Source organism: Anguilla rostrata, chromosome 11, assembly GCF_018555375.3.
Source record: "Anguilla rostrata isolate EN2019 chromosome 11, ASM1855537v3, whole genome shotgun sequence".
NCBI lineage: Eukaryota > Metazoa > Chordata > Actinopteri > Anguilliformes > Anguillidae > Anguilla > Anguilla rostrata.
The window spans coordinates 16,016,256-16,033,471 of NC_057943.1; the positions used below are offsets into that span (position 1 = coordinate 16,016,256).

At 40.8% G+C, this 17,216-nt stretch overlaps 1 protein-coding gene across 4 annotated transcripts in view; it reads left to right on the top strand.

The window, feature by feature from the left end:
* The window catches only part of bsna (bassoon presynaptic cytomatrix protein a), a 133,253-nt gene that overhangs the window by 12,541 nt on the left and 103,496 nt on the right, over window positions 1–17,216 (top strand). For all 4 annotated transcript variants that reach the window (XM_064298250.1, XM_064298248.1, XM_064298247.1 and 1 more), the window contains exon 2: window positions 5,848–6,298. In XM_064298250.1, coding sequence (XP_064154320.1) covers window positions 5,848–6,298 — 451 coding nt within the window. The remainder of the gene's footprint in view (window positions 1–5,847; window positions 6,299–17,216) is intronic.

The following is a 17,216-nucleotide window of genomic DNA, read 5'->3' on the forward strand; positions in this document are numbered from 1 at the left end:
CAGGAATGTTGTCACAGCGTGAAATGTATTGGATATCCATTTTAAAAGCACCTGCCCCCAGAGGTTTAAATGATGACCTTAATTTAAAGCCTTTTGATAAGTACAGCAGGTGGGTTTACTGTGGCTTTTCCTCCATATCTCCGGTATTGATGTGCGATTCAGCGTCCTTCTTTAAGGGTCCTGCAGGGCTCTTCAACCTCCTTTTCATGAGGGTCAAATTCAAAATAAATGGGTCAGAATGGCTATATAGTTTCTGGTTCCTTCCTATTTATGAAGCAATGTTTGAATGAGTACATGTTTAAACAAAATAGATGCATTCCTGAAGTTGGTATACCTATTATTTATCATGTTGAGAGTCAAACTCTCTCTATGATTATATTTTATTTGTTTTTTATGTGTGGTACACCATCAATTTGAAACAAGTGCTTATTATATAAATCAATACAGAAAAAAATACTTGGTAGCTGAGCTGTGCCATCATTTTGTACTTGTAGAACTGGACGGGTGAAACAGGCGGAATGCAGGTACTCACCAGAGGATTCACAATGAGATGAGGGAAGCCCTGTTAGCTGAACACCCCCCCTCCCTGTGTGATCCTATGGTCCATCCTGCAAATCCTATAGTGTGGTGTAAGTGATGACGAAAAACCTGAGTGAGCCATCTTCGCAATTTTATCAGTGTGTTCTTTCTCTTTCTTTCATCTCTCTCAGAATGTGTCAACAAAATCTGACAACAAGAGGCAATACTGTCGGTTTATCATTGACCCCTGTATTCCTGAAGATGTGCAAACAGGACATCATAGATTGAAAGCTGTATAATAGAGCATTGTCTGAAAGATTTTGGTAGAGATTTAAAGTCTTGGCTAAAGATGATGAACCATGTGGCATTTTTAAAATTCCAGAACACTGATAATGTCATGCAATGTAAATATGTAAGCTTAGTCAGCACAGTGTCTTATGCAATTAGGTGCACCATGGGCCAATAAAATGGGGCAGGATGCTTTGGAAACAATTCCAGTCACAGTTAAATTGTCATACCTTGTGTCCAACAGACTTATGTAGGTGAAAGATTTATATTAAACTATTTCCAATGGTCCTAAAAGGCTAAAAAAGAGTAGAACATGCAAGTGACACATTCAAAGAAGGTCCAGCAGAAAATTATGTTGTGACTGGAGAATACACTGCTTTAAGTGCAGCAGTGAACTCCTGTATGCCCTGCCCTGAGAGAACAAAGGGGAAATGAATGTGTTGTCATTCCACACACAACCGTAAACAAAATGTATAGGCTTTTCAATGAATGAATGGTATGTTTTTTCCTCATTCAGTTATTATGAAGGCCTGTGTTATTGTGGATGCGAGGTCTTGTGTGAGTGACAGTCTCCTTCATGACCACCAGTGCAGGAGCCATCTTGCTTTCTGCACCCTGCAATTACTTGCACTGTCTGCACTGGACTCCAGTAATAGACGGATTTATCTGAAATGTGTTGGTGCAGCATAGCACTGAGAGGCTTGTTCGACATGAGCATTTCTCCTCAAAGTGCAGAAATAAAGTCTATGTTGTCCTAATATTCTGAAACCGTAAAAAAATACCTTCAGGTTGATGAGTGCCCACAGAAAGCAATGAATCCACTGAACACTTACATGTTTCTTTAGAACAACATGCAGAAAGATATCAGGTGTAGCAAGTTAGCAACCTCTGAGGTTTTAACTTCCATGAAAATAGGTGTTCACATTGAGGTGGGACACTGAGTACCTCTTACATGCTTAATTATGTATGCAGTAATTTTGACCTCATTAGTGTCTCTAAATATCACGTGTCATCTGATGACTGTTTAACATGTAGATTATAATGTATTATAATCTACATGTTAAACAGTCATCAGATGACAGTCACTGAAATCCTGCCAGTCCTAAATTTGTGCTCACATGTTTGTGTTATGATTTGCTAAAACTGTTTTAGTGACATTTCCTTCTACCAAGCTATGCACCTTGGAACCCAATATAAAACATAAGCAAATATGTTAATAAGCCACATAATCATATAGGATACATGGTTTTTGTTTGGTGGAAATGAATGGCTTATTTTCACCCTTGAAATATTTCTCTTGTGGTGTATTGCAGTTTTTTTGCATTAATGACTCATGAGTCAGTAAAAGCCAAAGGATTAAATGCCAAAGATTTTGGAATCCTGTAAGTGTCCCTATCCAAGAATTGAGAATGTGTATGTGCTTTACTGATCATTAGATACTAAAGGTGTGACATTTTTAAAGTAAGAGTAGAATAAACAAAACTATTCAGATCAAATGAATTGTGGAAAAAACCAACAAGATTGCTGTGCATTTCATTTGTTTAATTACCTGTATAGGCAACCAGCAAGGGTAGCGCGAAAGCCGGAGGCAAACAAAACGTGAAGAAGCAGCAGTAAGGTCAATTTTATTTTTTACAGTGCCAGTTCCCACAATGCAGTGCAAAATATGTACAGTGAACGAAAAAAAAGAAACAAACACAAAAAAATACTTGAAAATAAAATCTGTACCTAACAAAAGAACAAATAAAGAAATAAAAAGAAATGCAGCAATTTGCACAATTTTGCTATGCCTTGTGGTGCAAAGTACGCTACGCAGGTTGAGTCAGGCTTGCCTGAGGGACTCTAAACTCATTGCTTTATATCAAGTAGCCCCTCCCCCGACATAAACCGCCATAAATTATATCAATTAACTTAACAACAGCCAAACTACAATAAATTAACAACACAAAAAACATGATACCAATTACGGTAATAATCTATAACATAAGAAAAGAAAATAAAGTCACTCAAAATTAATTATACACAAATTATAAATAAATTAGAAATCCCCCCTGTCAACATATACTGCAGTGGTAGCTGCCATCTACCTCCGTCTACATTACGTTGGTTTGTCCCTTGCTCCATTTGGGGGTGCGTGGAGCTGAGCCTGAGACCCGAAAGTGAGTAGGATTAGCATTGTGTTTGCAAACGGTCAATGAAAAACAGGTGTGTGTTTGTATTATTCAACCAAAAAACATGTAAACAGAAACATTCACACGCTAGTCATTTGACACATATAAACAGTACAAATAACACATACAAACGCAACATTACAAACTTACACCAGCATGCCATATCTGATACAAGAAAAATAAATAATAATAATATCATATTACCAGAACGGACAGACAGAACCGACATTGCCACACGAATACATAACACACGAACGCAATTCTTCCCCAGATGGAATAAAGCTGGCATTTTGGAAAATCGTTTGTGCGGTCTTTAATAAAAGAACGAATCACGTTCAAACTCGACACGGAATCAGCCCGTGACACTACCAGTTTAGTAGAAATTTTAGTTTTACATTGGGGCACTGTGGATGGGTCATTGGTTGAGCTTTTTATGTTGCAATACACATAAATTAAGGATATTATCTTTCCATCCTGTGTTTAATGTGTGCTATGTGGTGGTAATCCCAAACCTTGTCAAAACGTGTACTGCTTACAGGTACCTAGCAAAGTAATTTTTAATGTTTAAGTCTGGCTGCCACCTACCGGTTGGGTTGCATTACCCTCAGCTTCATGTTAACAGGGGAGCTTTGGGAGTGAAAGTAAAAGGAAGAGGTAAAGGATATTAGGGTGTGACACAAAACAAGAGACAAAGTACCAAAAGTGATAGCTCTGGCTGTTGTGGTGACAGCAATGGGGACGGGCACAGCCTATCCGCTCCTGTATCTGGTACGCTGTCCATTCTGGCTCAGTGAATTGAGAGAGATGCGGGACCATGGACAGCGCCAGCCACGTTCCCGAGCTGGGTGGCAGCCGTTAACTAATTTGCCGATCAGTCTATAATCCAAACCTGTTTTTGTTATGTGGCTGCTGTGGGTGTAGCTTTGCGTAATCTTTTTGGTCTACCCTTTGGTGTGCTGTCTTTTCACAACCTTTGTGAACCCTTTTCCTTTTTTTTCTAGTAATACATGGTAAGTCAAATATTTTCCTTTTGTTGCATGATACTGTGGCCACCCCAACTCAGTGCCATGCCATGGGTATAATGTAAATATCAAATGTATTCAATTTTATGGGTTCCTGGTTTCCTGTCTACTAAAATGTAATTTATTAAAAATAAATCTTTCCTGGATAGCATTTAATATTCCTGTTACAAAGAATAACAGCAGAGGTCAGAATCAAGCACAGGCAGTCATTTTAAAAAGCATGCAGTGGTATCATTTTTCATTTGAGTTTTGCAAGCGCTGTAAAAGTAGAAACAACAAGACACGAATAAGAGACCATTTTAGAATCCTTAGCTGTAGAACGATAATGGGTAGATTACTGCCAGCTGTGCTTGCCTAGCAGTGAGAATGCTATTGCATTTTATGATTGTTAAAGACTTACAATTATTAAACAATACAATAAGTGCCTTTGAACAATTTACTATTTAATAGGACTGATGTATGTGTAGTTCACAATGTAATGATTAATTAAACAGATGCAGAAGACTATGTTCTTACCTCAAGTGATGGGAATGATGGATTGACTAGATGTCTACTGGCAGTTACTCTGATAGATGTTGGCTATTACTGTGTTAATGGGTGCTAACAATTTGCAGCAATATTCAGAACACCCCTTTCAGATATTACAATATTTAGAGAAGCTTTTAAAGTCAAATTGCTGTTATGTTTTAAACTATCAATTATTTAAATGTGATGATGATATAACTTGCTATTGTTGCCATTTCTAATTGAATTTTGTAACTAGTTTTAAAAACTTGCTTTAATAAGGTCTCTCTCAAAATGGTCTCCTGAACAGCAGGCACTGCAATTTAGTTTTAATTCTGTACAGCATTACCATATTGAATATGTATTGTGTAAAACCTTCCAGTAGCAGGGGTGCATTTATGGTTATTCATCTCACTAATTACAGTCCCTCTTATGTAAGATCTTTTCAGGATGATGCAAAATATTGGACTCATATCCAGCGTTATATTTATACGGAAAATGGTTAGCTACCAGAAGTATGCAAGCTGAATGATTATAATGTTTAAATTATACTATACCGCAACAGTCAACACAATGCCTGGTAATTAGACATTCCAGTAGCATCATCATCCTGCTTCTGCACACTTTATTCATGCTAATCCAGGACCTTGGAGATTTGAGGACGGGTCACACAATATGTTTCCAGTAGACAGTTGGATATGTCCCTCTGACAGGTTCTGTCAGGACAGGGTACTGCTGACTGGAGATGGTAGTAGCAGAACACCACGCTGCTTCACAGATAATATCACACTGATACCCAATCTGACTCATCTGCTTGGGCAGGCTTTGGGGGAAAATAATAAAAATAAAACCATTGTGATAGGGAGAATAATAGTAATAATAGTGCAGCTTTTTAAAAGAAGTTTTAAAAGCCTTGCAATTCCTGAACTGTGTAAGTATATCTGTCAAACATATTGCCTGGGTGTGTTGAAAATCCATGATTTTTAGTGTGCCTTGTTTCACTGAGAAATCAACTGGGACTCCAATTAATGACAAACCTAACAATTAATAATGTCTCACTTCATTTCCCTTCCTGCTTTACACCACTTTGTGTGAATTGCTTGTCATAAATGGACCTGTTAATATCTTAACCCCTGTGCCACTCACCGATATTGTCTGCACAGCAATGAGGGTGGGGGGTTCATCTGTACCTCTCTGAGGGACTGCAAAGAGCTCAATGACAGCTTAATTGCAGAGCGTGATATTTCATAAAACAAAATTGATTGATTGAACTTTGCCGCGCAGCGCGAACATGGGAGATGCCATGTCTAATCATCATTTGTCTCGTTGTCTTGTCTTGGCAGGCTTGCAGGGAGACCCCACCAGACTGACCACGTGCCCGGGCCCCGGCCTGGGACGCAGCCGGGATATGGTGACAGCAGAGCGGGGGGAGGGAGCCGGACGGAGCCTTACAGACTGGCCACCCACGAAAGCCCCCACCAGTCGCCCTCGCCCTCGCCCTCACCCTCGCCCGCCCAGGGACGGGGCCAGCATGCTGCCCGGCGCAACCTCCAGGTGGACGTCGGCGGCGGGAGGACGGGGAGGTCGCCTTCCGCGTCGCCCGACCGAGGGAGCGCCCCCTCCTCGCCATACTCAGTGCCCCAGATTGCCCCCATGCCCAGCAGCAAGCTGTGCCCGGTGTGCAACACCACGGAGCTGACCTCCCACGACCAGCCAAACTTCAACACCTGTACGCAGTGCCATGCCACGGTGTGCAACCAGTGCGGGTTCAACCCCAACCCCCACCTCACTGAGGTAGGCTCTTCCTGTCTTTGCTGTCATTCCCCACCTGACTAATTAAAGCTCTTCCTGCAACTACAGTGAGCCCCTCCCTGTTTGGCCAGGCTTTTCCTGTTTTTGCTGTCATTCCCCACCTGACTGATGTAAGCTCTTCCTGCTACTACAGTAAGGCCCTCCCTGCGGAGTCAGGCTGTTCCTGTCATTGCCTCATAGGCTCTTCGGTTATTCATTTTTTTACTGATCTGACTGAACCAGTCACGACCAGTCCAGCCTTGTAGGATTCTTGTATGGATCTGTGTTAATGCCTGAAGCTCAGAGTCATCAGATTAATCACAGGTACTGGAAGAATATGGAGTCATTCAATCAGGAAATGGAGCAGTAAAGAGCCCAGTTTGCTGAGGTGATTCTTTTGATTGCAAGTAAGCTTTGCCAAGAAGTCCTTGGGATAATTAATCCCGTACAAAAATAAAAGGCAGAAATCGGTTGCTTTGGACGAGTCCTCAACCTGGCAATGTGCCAGCAGCAGTCTGTGCTGTGGGGCAGGGGAGGGGCACCATGTAACACACCCAAACTACAGGATGGTCACTGCAGACCTGACAGGGCAGGTGTCAGAGCACAGTTATAAGGAGGCACATGATCACACTGCTGCCAATGGGGGTTTTCTGGCTTGGTGACCCTTGGTGACCAAATAATTGCATTTTAAATGAACCCAACAATCTCTACATCCATTAACTTCTGCTGGTGATTGGTCAAATACAGCGTGGAATGAGGAATTGTAGACTGAATAAACAGTTTATGCAAGTGATAACTTTATGTGTCACATTCTCTAGTGACCTTAAGTACATGTAAATTAAGTTTTCATTCATTGCTAATAAAGTACACTAATTTTGGAATGATATCAGCCCATCAGCTGTAATAATGGTAACAAGTATTCATTTTTATCTGCTAAAATGTATTTTAGACTTCATAAAGACTATGAATTATGATTTCCTCATAGTTGGCAGCTATGATAGGGCCTAATGACATGCTGTAAGCAAATGCTTGGGAAGTTCAGGTAAAATCACCTACACCACATCTCACTCTAACAGAAAGAATTTCCCATTGTCAAACAGAGGCCAGACATTGATCTACTCTGGGTCATGGAACAGACCTAATTGAACTGATTTCAATCCGATTACCACCAGCGAGTGAGGCGTGTCAATAGGGGTGATGGTAATTAAAGTCATTCTGCTGCCTTGTACATTTCTGAGCCAGTGTTTAAAACCTCTTCCCAGCTGATCTTGATTTGAGCTGGCATTTCATCAATCACACATTCAGAAAGAGCTGGAATCAGGGATTCTTGGATTAATGGCGCTGGAGTTCCGAGGTTCACGTTCCAGCTTCAGCGAAAGTCCTGCGCATGTATGGCCTGATGCGCTAATGGCTTCTCCAGGGATCTGCCTCAAAGAGTGATATTATCATGAGCCGTTCGCTCGTGGTGACGGGCTGCCTCTCCCTCTTCTCTCTAATCCATCAGAACATGTTTTGACAGAAGCGATTGGCATGAAATCGGCAAGGCTGTTTTCCCTGTTCAAACTGCAGCTTTTGAAACGGCAGCACTCTTCTGCCTTTTAAATTTCTGCGGTGAACTTGCATGTGCGTTCAGCATTGTCTCAGGCTGGTGGTCACACGGTACGGTCCTTCAAGCAGATGGGATAAAGTGATGACAGATCGTAGGCACAGCTTTGGTTTTCAAACTGCCTTGAAACTGAGAGTCAGCTTTTATCTTAATTTCTTTCATTAGATACACCTACTGTGAAAAGAGCTGTTGCTTGCCCTACAGCACAAGCGCTGAAAGTAGAGTACACCCAAGCTGATGGGTATCTGCATATATGCATCATTTGGTGAGATGCATCTGTAACAGGTTCTAGCAGTGCACATGTCTGTGTCTGTGTGTGTGTGTGTGTTTCATGTGTGCAGTATATGTCAATGTATGCTGTGCTGCTGGTTTTGACTTAGTTCTGTGGAACATTTCCCTCACTGTGTGTGTGTGTGTGTGTGCGTAACATGCGTGCGTGGATGCGTGTGTGCGCATGTGTATGCATCGGTGCGTATGTGTGCCTCCCAAGGCTCTGTCAGGCTCTTCATTAGAGCGCACAGGCTGGTGATTGAACTAGCAGACCACTCAGGTGTGTTATGGGGATGCAGAGAAGAGAAATTAAAGGGCTGAGGGAATGTAATTGACTCGGAGAACCTTGAGAAAGCATGGGGTGGAGGGGGGGGTGGGAAAATGTTGGTTGCCTTTGCAGAGAATCGATCCCTCTGCTTTTTGGCCGTGATCTCAGTCTATATGAATCTGCTTAGTGAGTAATAGTAATCGCTGTTATGGAGTCATTTTGATACACATATATCTTAACTGTAAGTATATTAGTAAGGCAACATCCCAAACGTTCTGCTTTTCCGCTGTGTGAAGTCTCTCCTGATCTACCTGTCATATGTACAGCTGTAAATGAGTGTAGAGTGAAGTGCTGTAAATAAAGATCTTCAGTTTCTTGACTTCCTTGATCTCTCTCTTTCTCTCTATCTTTAAAACATACATTCATTAATAATTTAGTAATTTAATAATATAATTTAATATTTGCACAAATTAAAGGGTTATGGTGGGAATAGATTCTCACTGTCCTCTGACTTTAGTACCCATTACAGCCTGAGGAACCAATCACCATGTAATTAATCAAGTAATTATCATCACCATGTGACCCTTTATTTTTTGTCCATCACAGATAGATTTTTTCTTTGGCATAATATCATACAAGGAATACATATGGAAACTGATATAAAATAAACTAATTAAAAATTAGTCAAATCTTTAATTTACAGTTCGAACCCAAAAAGTATTTTGGAGTGAACTATGGATATGTATTTCCCTGACTGGAGTGACACATTTTCAGACAACCAAACTAAACTATAATTATTCATTGACCATTCCCATTAACATATGGAGAAGTGTGACTGCATGAATGCTTATAAAATGAGCTATAGGATTAGACTTTATGCGAGACTGACTGGACTGTATAGCAGAGAGCGCCTCTGCGTTGCCAGATATGACTGGGAATCAGAATGCAGGGCTCCGGAGGTTAATAGTGATTTAAAATGAAATGAAAGAGTTTGCTGATAAGCACCATAAGTGGTGAAAATTGTTCAAGGCCGTCCATGTATGAAATGTAACCGCGTGACTCCCACGCTGAGATGAATTTGCCATGATGAAGCATCAAAAGGATGAGTGCGGAAAGGTTAAACATGATTCAGGCTGGAGTCGGGGACTGAAAATGATGAGACAGACATACATAGATAAAGTAACCTGCAAAATCAAGATGTAATATCTTAAAAACAAACCTTGATTCTGCCAAGCCCATTGAAGATTAAAAATTCAAATGGTAGAGTAACAACACCAGCTTAAGGTCAATTCATGCTCAGGCATCCACATGTTTTTATGGCATTTTCCCTGTGATCTCTGTCCTCTATCTGAATTAATTTAGGCATAAAACAAATGGACATAATTCTCCTTGGTCTATAATGTAATTAATCAAATTATAGTTGTTTTTTTCATGAATAAAAAGTCCCTGTAATTACAGAAAATAAACTTGGCTGCCTAGATTGGATTATGTTAAAATAAGCCCTATAAATATAAAGAGGACATTATAGGATAATTCTGCATGAGCTACCATACTTCTGCATCAGCCTAATTCTGTCATGTCCTCAGTATACTGGAAGGCAAGACGAGACAATCCTGCTGGTGATGAAACCACTAAAATCTACTATCACATTATGCTCTGAGCGGTGACACTAAACATCTGTGAGCACGCTGACTCAGCATGTTCAGGTGTGTCTAATTATATTTGTCTGGTGCTTAAATCGAGGTTGTCTCCTCCAATCTTAAGCCTGGTAATTTTCCTCAAAATTCACGCCTTCCAGATGGGCCATAATTCACAGAGGCAGTCCTTGCGATGGAGAAGCATTGAACCGCCCGATATGTTGCTGATGATAGTGGCACGTGACGTGTGCTGCAGCGAGCAGAAGCATACACTTCAGTGAGCTGGGCTAATCAATCCCGGTGGATTGTGGGTAAATGAATTCAACGTGACATATGTTCTGGGAATAGCACAATGTCATAAATAAAATCTTGTATGGAAATGCGCAGTTTTGACCGAGGTGCATATTTTTTATTTTCGTATGTATGTACACACGCAAGCATATACTGCATGTATATCGCATGGCAAAATCCTTGACTTTGAAAATATATTCCATATTAATACACCCAAACATATAAACAAGGTCAGGGTTTGCTTCTCCATAGGAACTTCAAAAGGGATAGTGCAGTTTCTGGTGTTTTTAATACCCTTTCAGGCCCAGTGTGGGACCACATGGACCCTGTTGGAGCTGAATTAACACTGGACATTTTACTGTGTATTTCAGATTTAGCATACAGTTTCTACTGATTCTATGGATTATTTAGATATTTATGCAATTGTCTGATGACCTGCCAGCTTTACAATGGCCTCTATAGAGGTTTTTCTGTGTTTATGGTTTAAAGCAAGAAAATGCATTTTCAACGGATTTTACAGTGGTGTTATTTTTCCAGGGGCTATACATATGAGTAAATAAATTTCATAGCATTTATTCACAGTTATAAACATATCAATCCATTTTATTTCATGTTGGGAATTCCTTCCTGCTCAGTTCTTTGCAAGCTCTTTACTCCCAAAGACCTTTGTATTTGTATTAACAGTGATATAGGAAGCTATGTTGCACTTTCCTTGAGTGCAGCTAGGAAAGAGTGTTCCAGCCAAAAATACTATGAAACATTGGCCTGATTTCTTGAAGGAAAAGCTGGTAATACACACACATAAAACCTCTGCTTTTGTAGCTACTTGACGTGACCTATCCCCTTAAGCTGTACACTCAGGTATACTTGTGCTCTGCTGGGACAACTCAACACACATAGCAGGAGCTTACAATTTCATTGGTCTGAATTTGCTTATTTAAGATTCTACTTTTTGAATTCCATTGTATGTCCACTCTTACAAAATATAATTTATGATCAGTTAAGAACTTACATGATAGGATCTTAAATGTGATTGTAGTTTGGCATGTATTCACTAAATATCATGGCAACCTAGAGAAAGAGTGGTGGTGCTGCTACACGTAGTCCCAATGGTAGAGGAATGCAGTTTTTTTATTTCAGGTCATGTGGTAATTACTTCAGGTCAGCTGAAAACTAATTTCACTGTTGCTATGACAACCTGAGTTAAGAATGGGATAGGATTGAATATTTTAGATAGCCAGTAAACTGTGAAGAATAATCAGGTGGTTATTTTTATAAAGCCAGTTTTGGCCAGGTTCTTGGCATTTACACACCTGCTCACTTACTGCCCATCAATGACCACTGTTGTTTTAAAAGGTAATCCCCCCTCAATCCATGATATAAATGTATGGCAATAATATACTAGCTATACCATGTATATTAAATATACCATACAGTGCATCTTATACTTTTACCTTCTCTGCAAGAAATTTGGAGACCCTGAGCACAACATACTGATTGTATTATAGGTCTATGTATTGCAAAGTTGACATCAAAATCGCACCTATATATGTGTGCGTGCGTGCGTGCGTCAGTGTGTGTTTGTGTGTGTGTGGTTTGTTTTTATTTGTGTGCGTGTGTGTGCCTTTGTGGGCAGCCAGAAATGTGTAAAACAATCTTTAACTCCCTCTAAAGGGGCTGGGCAGAGGAGATTTCCCTTTGGGTAAATCTGTGTGCATATATTTCTGTCTGTAACGTGCAATGATTTTCTGGTACAGTGTATGTATGTGTAGTGAGTGGGCAGCAGGTTCTGAAGGTATTGATCCCAGGCCTTGTGCTGTCCTCTGCTATTACAAGTTAGAAAGCCTTAATTGTCAGCAGGAGTACCTGGACAAATTAATTTCCACCATTTCTGCCTGACGTGTCTTTATTCCTTCACTGTTCAATGGATCAGATGTAAGGTTTAAAACCCATTGATCAAAACAAGAAAAGGTAAATCCACCCACAGCCACAGGTTCAGGGTTTGAATTTAGTGTGACTTTTTTTGTGTGTTTAAATCGAAAGGTCAGAGCGAGGAATTCCTTATGTATGACTGCTCTGTGTGTTATTTATATTGCATTGTATGGGGAACCCCTTAACTAAGTGTTCTGGACTCAATGGCAGTGATACAGGCTTCTCTGAAGACTTTCATCCCTATGCTTTTTCTCTGTGCGACCTCAAAGCACACCCTTGTTGAGGAAACATCCGCTCTGTCTTATACATTCACCACTGCAGACTGATGCCCTGCTTTGCTGCGTAAAGAGAAAGTTTATTCATTTGTCCCTCTCCCCCATGTGGTTGATCCATTACTACAGTTTCTCCAGAATTCATGTCTTTTTTTTCTATTTCCATTAACTTCTTTTATTTGTTGTTGTACCTTACCAGTCAAGATCCATTCATCAACTGTGTCTACAGGAAGTAAATAAAACGTCCCGGTCAAAGCAAGGACTCTGGGAGTCTAACACAAAAGTCATATTATATCCACTCCCAAATATAGCCACATACCTCAAACAGTCCCTATGCCTCAGAATCCTAAACTGTGGGGCAATTTGATCCAGAAGAATTTTATTTATCCATTTTTTAAGCTGTCATTAATATGGGAGGCTGCAGTAGAATGCAGAGGTGTCTGGTTTCATCAGACTTCGAGGGCAGGCTCTCTTGCCCTGTTCTGACAAGGTCACCGCCGTATCGTGCATGATAGTCAGCAGAGTCCCGCATCTAGAAGATGTCTGATTACTGACCCCTAGCATGGCACTTGCTTCAAGTGACATGTCTTCACTGTATTGACAAAACAAAAAATCAAGAAATCAGGATTTACAGTTCGGGGATGTTCATTGTTAATTGTCTATCATGATTCTTTTGTTAAGCGACCTTATTGTTTACAACAAAAAATAAGCTTTCCTGTTTTATGCTTTTATTTTAGAATATTTAAATGATGACCTCTGGGGGCAAGTATTCAGTCATTTATAAAATAATAAAAGGTTTGGATTTAGATTAAATTGATGGTATCAGCACATCACTGGGAAAAATATGAACACATGATATAAGAAAAATGTTTTAGTTGAGAAAAGATTAATGGTATGAGTACATCACAGGGAAACAAAATGAACACATAATATAAAATTAGGGATTTGCTGTTTAGACACGCAGTTGATCAGAGAGCTGGGAGACAGCAAAGATAATTCGAAGGGCTTTGTGAACCCAGCGCTGGAGCTGGGTATGGGAGGACGTCTCCTGACAGCCGGAAAACAGTTCACATGCTAATGAGAACTCCGGTTTCTCCACTGCTGCTCTTTTCTCTTCCTCTTCCTCAATTCTCTATAGCAATGGACATTCAACCCTGCTCACAGCCTCCCCTGATCTCAATTTGGCAATCACAGAGTCAGGGCAAGTCAGTCACGAAAAGTCAAATCAAACAAAGGAGGACCAATGATCTTTGTATCTAAACTAGATTAAATATATTTTTGGTCTCAAAGGATAAAACAACCATACTAAATTTCCACAATTGGAGTAAGTATTCATTAGCAACAACTTATTGTATTATATGCCATTCATTAAAACTGTAGCTATGCAAGATGCTGTAGCTAAATGGTCCCAAATATCCCAACAGGGATTCAAACGAATAACTTAATAGCTCTGTTGTATTGCTCTTGATTGATGTGTAGGTGAGTGATTGTGACTTCATCTATGCTCTAAGAGAAGTTAGACTTTCAGAAATACCCTGCTCATATACTGTCTATGGCTCATATAAAGTAATTTTGACTCGCTTGCTGCACTTGGAAAGTTAACACTAAGTACAGATGTGCTGATTAAGTACAACTTCAATAACGTCCCAGGAGGGTGAGAGAGCAACTTCTGAAGCTTCTTCTCCTGTACATGACTGGATAATATAAATATCCTGAGCGCCCAGTGCGTGTGTGTGGGTGTGTGTGCAGCTACATTTAAGCCTATTGAAGGGAATTCTTTTGATGTGTCCTGGCCCAGTTTTGGGAGTTGATTGGAATCTTCATTAGAAATCCTTCTTGTCACGAACTGCAATGTTCAGCAACTAATTCTCTCGTCAGAGTCTTCGCATGCCTGCTGAAGTGGAGGTATGCAAGGTCATAGTGTGTCAAGGCATTGACTGCTGAGGGTGTGTGTACAGAAGGTGTATTTGTGGGGTGTGCCAGGTGTCTGAAGGTGTGTGTTGCATGTTTTATAAAGGGTCGTTGCAGCAGTGTGTAGATGTGTGCAGAGTGGCATTTCACAGCAGCATGCATGCACACCCACTCCTATTACTGCTCTGCGCTCTCTCTACCTCCTACTTTCCCTCACACCTCCCTCTCAGTACATTGAAAGGGTGGATATGTGTGAGTGAAGAAGGATGTTATATTGGCAGAGTAAAGTTCTCTATTCTTTAGTTGGTGTGCATAACAATGTGCTTGTTAACCTTAGCTATGGTACAAGTGCCCCCTTTAGTCCATTGAGATGTAGAGCTTGCTTCTTATTTGCTCAACATTGTTATTTTTTCCTTATGAATAATCTTTGTGACATGTTTATAGCTGCAGCACGAACCGTAATTTATGGGATACATTTCATACATGTCTTACTTGCAATATTAATGTTCTGTGAGAGTCTCTCACCAGATATCAACACCACTATCTGAGCTCTTTCAGTTCTTTTCCCGCACATGTGCCTTCCCAAACATCGGTATTAACGGCCAGGATAGCTCTGGGGTAGAAACTACATATAAAATTATGATGATGATGATTATGCTAATGATGATGATGATGATGTCAACTAGTAATGATGATAATGAAAGGGCATTTCATTATCAATTTCTGCTTGTCTATTTGTGTAAAACTATAAATATAACTTTGTCATGCTGTCATCACTGAACCATCAAAAAGGCATACATGATGACAGACACAGTTCTCCGGTGTGAAAAATCCCATTTGCATTTCCAGTAAGTGATATCTCTGGCCAGCTGTTTTGAGAAGTTTAGTGTCCTGTTTTTTGAAGGGAAATACTCATATTGGTATCCACTGCTGAAAAGTATAAACACCAAATTCATACAGCAATGATGAGACTGTTTGATTCAAACTGGAACATCAGCACAAATGAAAGGTGTTGATATTGGGCATATAAATGAATCTTAGATGTTTTAGATGTACAGATTGGATGGTCAATTGGGCACTAATTCTTTATCAAGTACAAGGGTCTCTGTGGCAAAGAGAGTTTATCATTAATAAGGGGACTCACCATGGTCCCACAGTGCTCTACGATTGAAAATACGCTGAATACACTTCCTGTAACCTTGTCTCTCTCTGTCTCACTTCCTGTGTAACTCACCCCATTCAATTAAATGAAGTTCAATTCAGTTTGGTTCAGTTCAGTTCAATTAAATTAAATTAAATTAAATTGGGGTATGCTTTATTGGCATGCCTATATATTATAATGTACTGGCAAAGAAAATATGATGCTGAAACAACACAATTGCAAAAACCTGAAAAAGGGTGCCAATAACAGAATGGATCCCTTAAATACAGGAATGTACCACCTTCTCCCTGTGTCTGCCCTTCTCCCCCTTTCCCCCTCAGCTCCGATGGGGAATTCTTCAGGAATGGGGTTACTCATAATGCTGCAAGGAACAGGAGCATTGAATTCCCTGTGGTCAATCCCCCACTTACTGACTGTCTCTTGCCTGGAACCATATTCAAATGTCCTGCTGTGGAGATACTTGACCCCCCTCCCTCTTCTCTGCCGCCATTTTCTTCAGTCTCTCTCTTTTTCTATCTTTTTCTGTGGGTGCCAGTATGTGTGCGTGCTGTGGGTCACGAAAGGTCATGCGTCAGTGCAGTCTATCCTATCCTTGCTTAGTTTGAGTAGTTTGATGTTGCATTCTGTTACATATTCTAGCACCGGTTCACGGTGAATTGAACAGACTGATGCTCATTGTTCTTCCAAGTGTGTGTGACGCCCACTATGAGGCTGTTAATGGCCACTGCTACTCTTACATCTCTGCGCTATGCCTACCTGCAGACTAAAAGCACACAAGGCCTAAAAGACGCAAATAGTCCAGAGTGCCTTTAGAATCTTATTAAATGCTTTGCACAGCCTAGTAATTCCCTCCACACCATGTTGATGAAATAAGTCAAGCATAAAATAAGGGGGAGTAACTAAGCATATGTGAGCTTTCAGCCTATGAATGTATGTGTGTGTGTTTTTGGATTCTACTAGTAGACCCAGATGAACAAAGTTAATTCCAGACTGTTGGATCATGGGAATATGTCAGTGTGTTGTGTGTGCACTTGAGCCCACTGACACAACACGTCAGAGGAAGGGTTTTTATGCTGTCACTGAACAAGCCATGCCATGGAAGTCATTTAGAAAGGAAATGCTCTGCTCCAGGTATGAGGCGGTGTTGGCGGCAATCGCTGGCAGAACCGCGGGTGTCACGTCAAGGGGTCCGGCGAATTTAAACGGGCACTCAAAGGGACAGCTGTTTCCAGCTTGCCTCTGGGTTCAAAGGAGGTTGATCACAGGCCTGTGGGGAATGGAACCCAGCATGATAGATTAAATACGTGTCCGTTCTCTGTCCTGGCAGGAGCCAGGCCAGGTCTGTCTGGCATGTGACACTGCCAGCTCGCTTGCCGAGCCCCCGGATGAAGTGCAGTATCCGTCACTGCATTTGACTCCGACCGTATGTGCTTCCTGTGTGACTTTGGTTCTGGCCATGATAATGGCTCCACAGTATAGGAATGCTCCCAAGGCACATTTGCAATTAAGGAATTGACTGTACGTGCAGCCAACTGGGCAAAAGTGTTTAGATTGCTCATGCCTGTAGGTCTG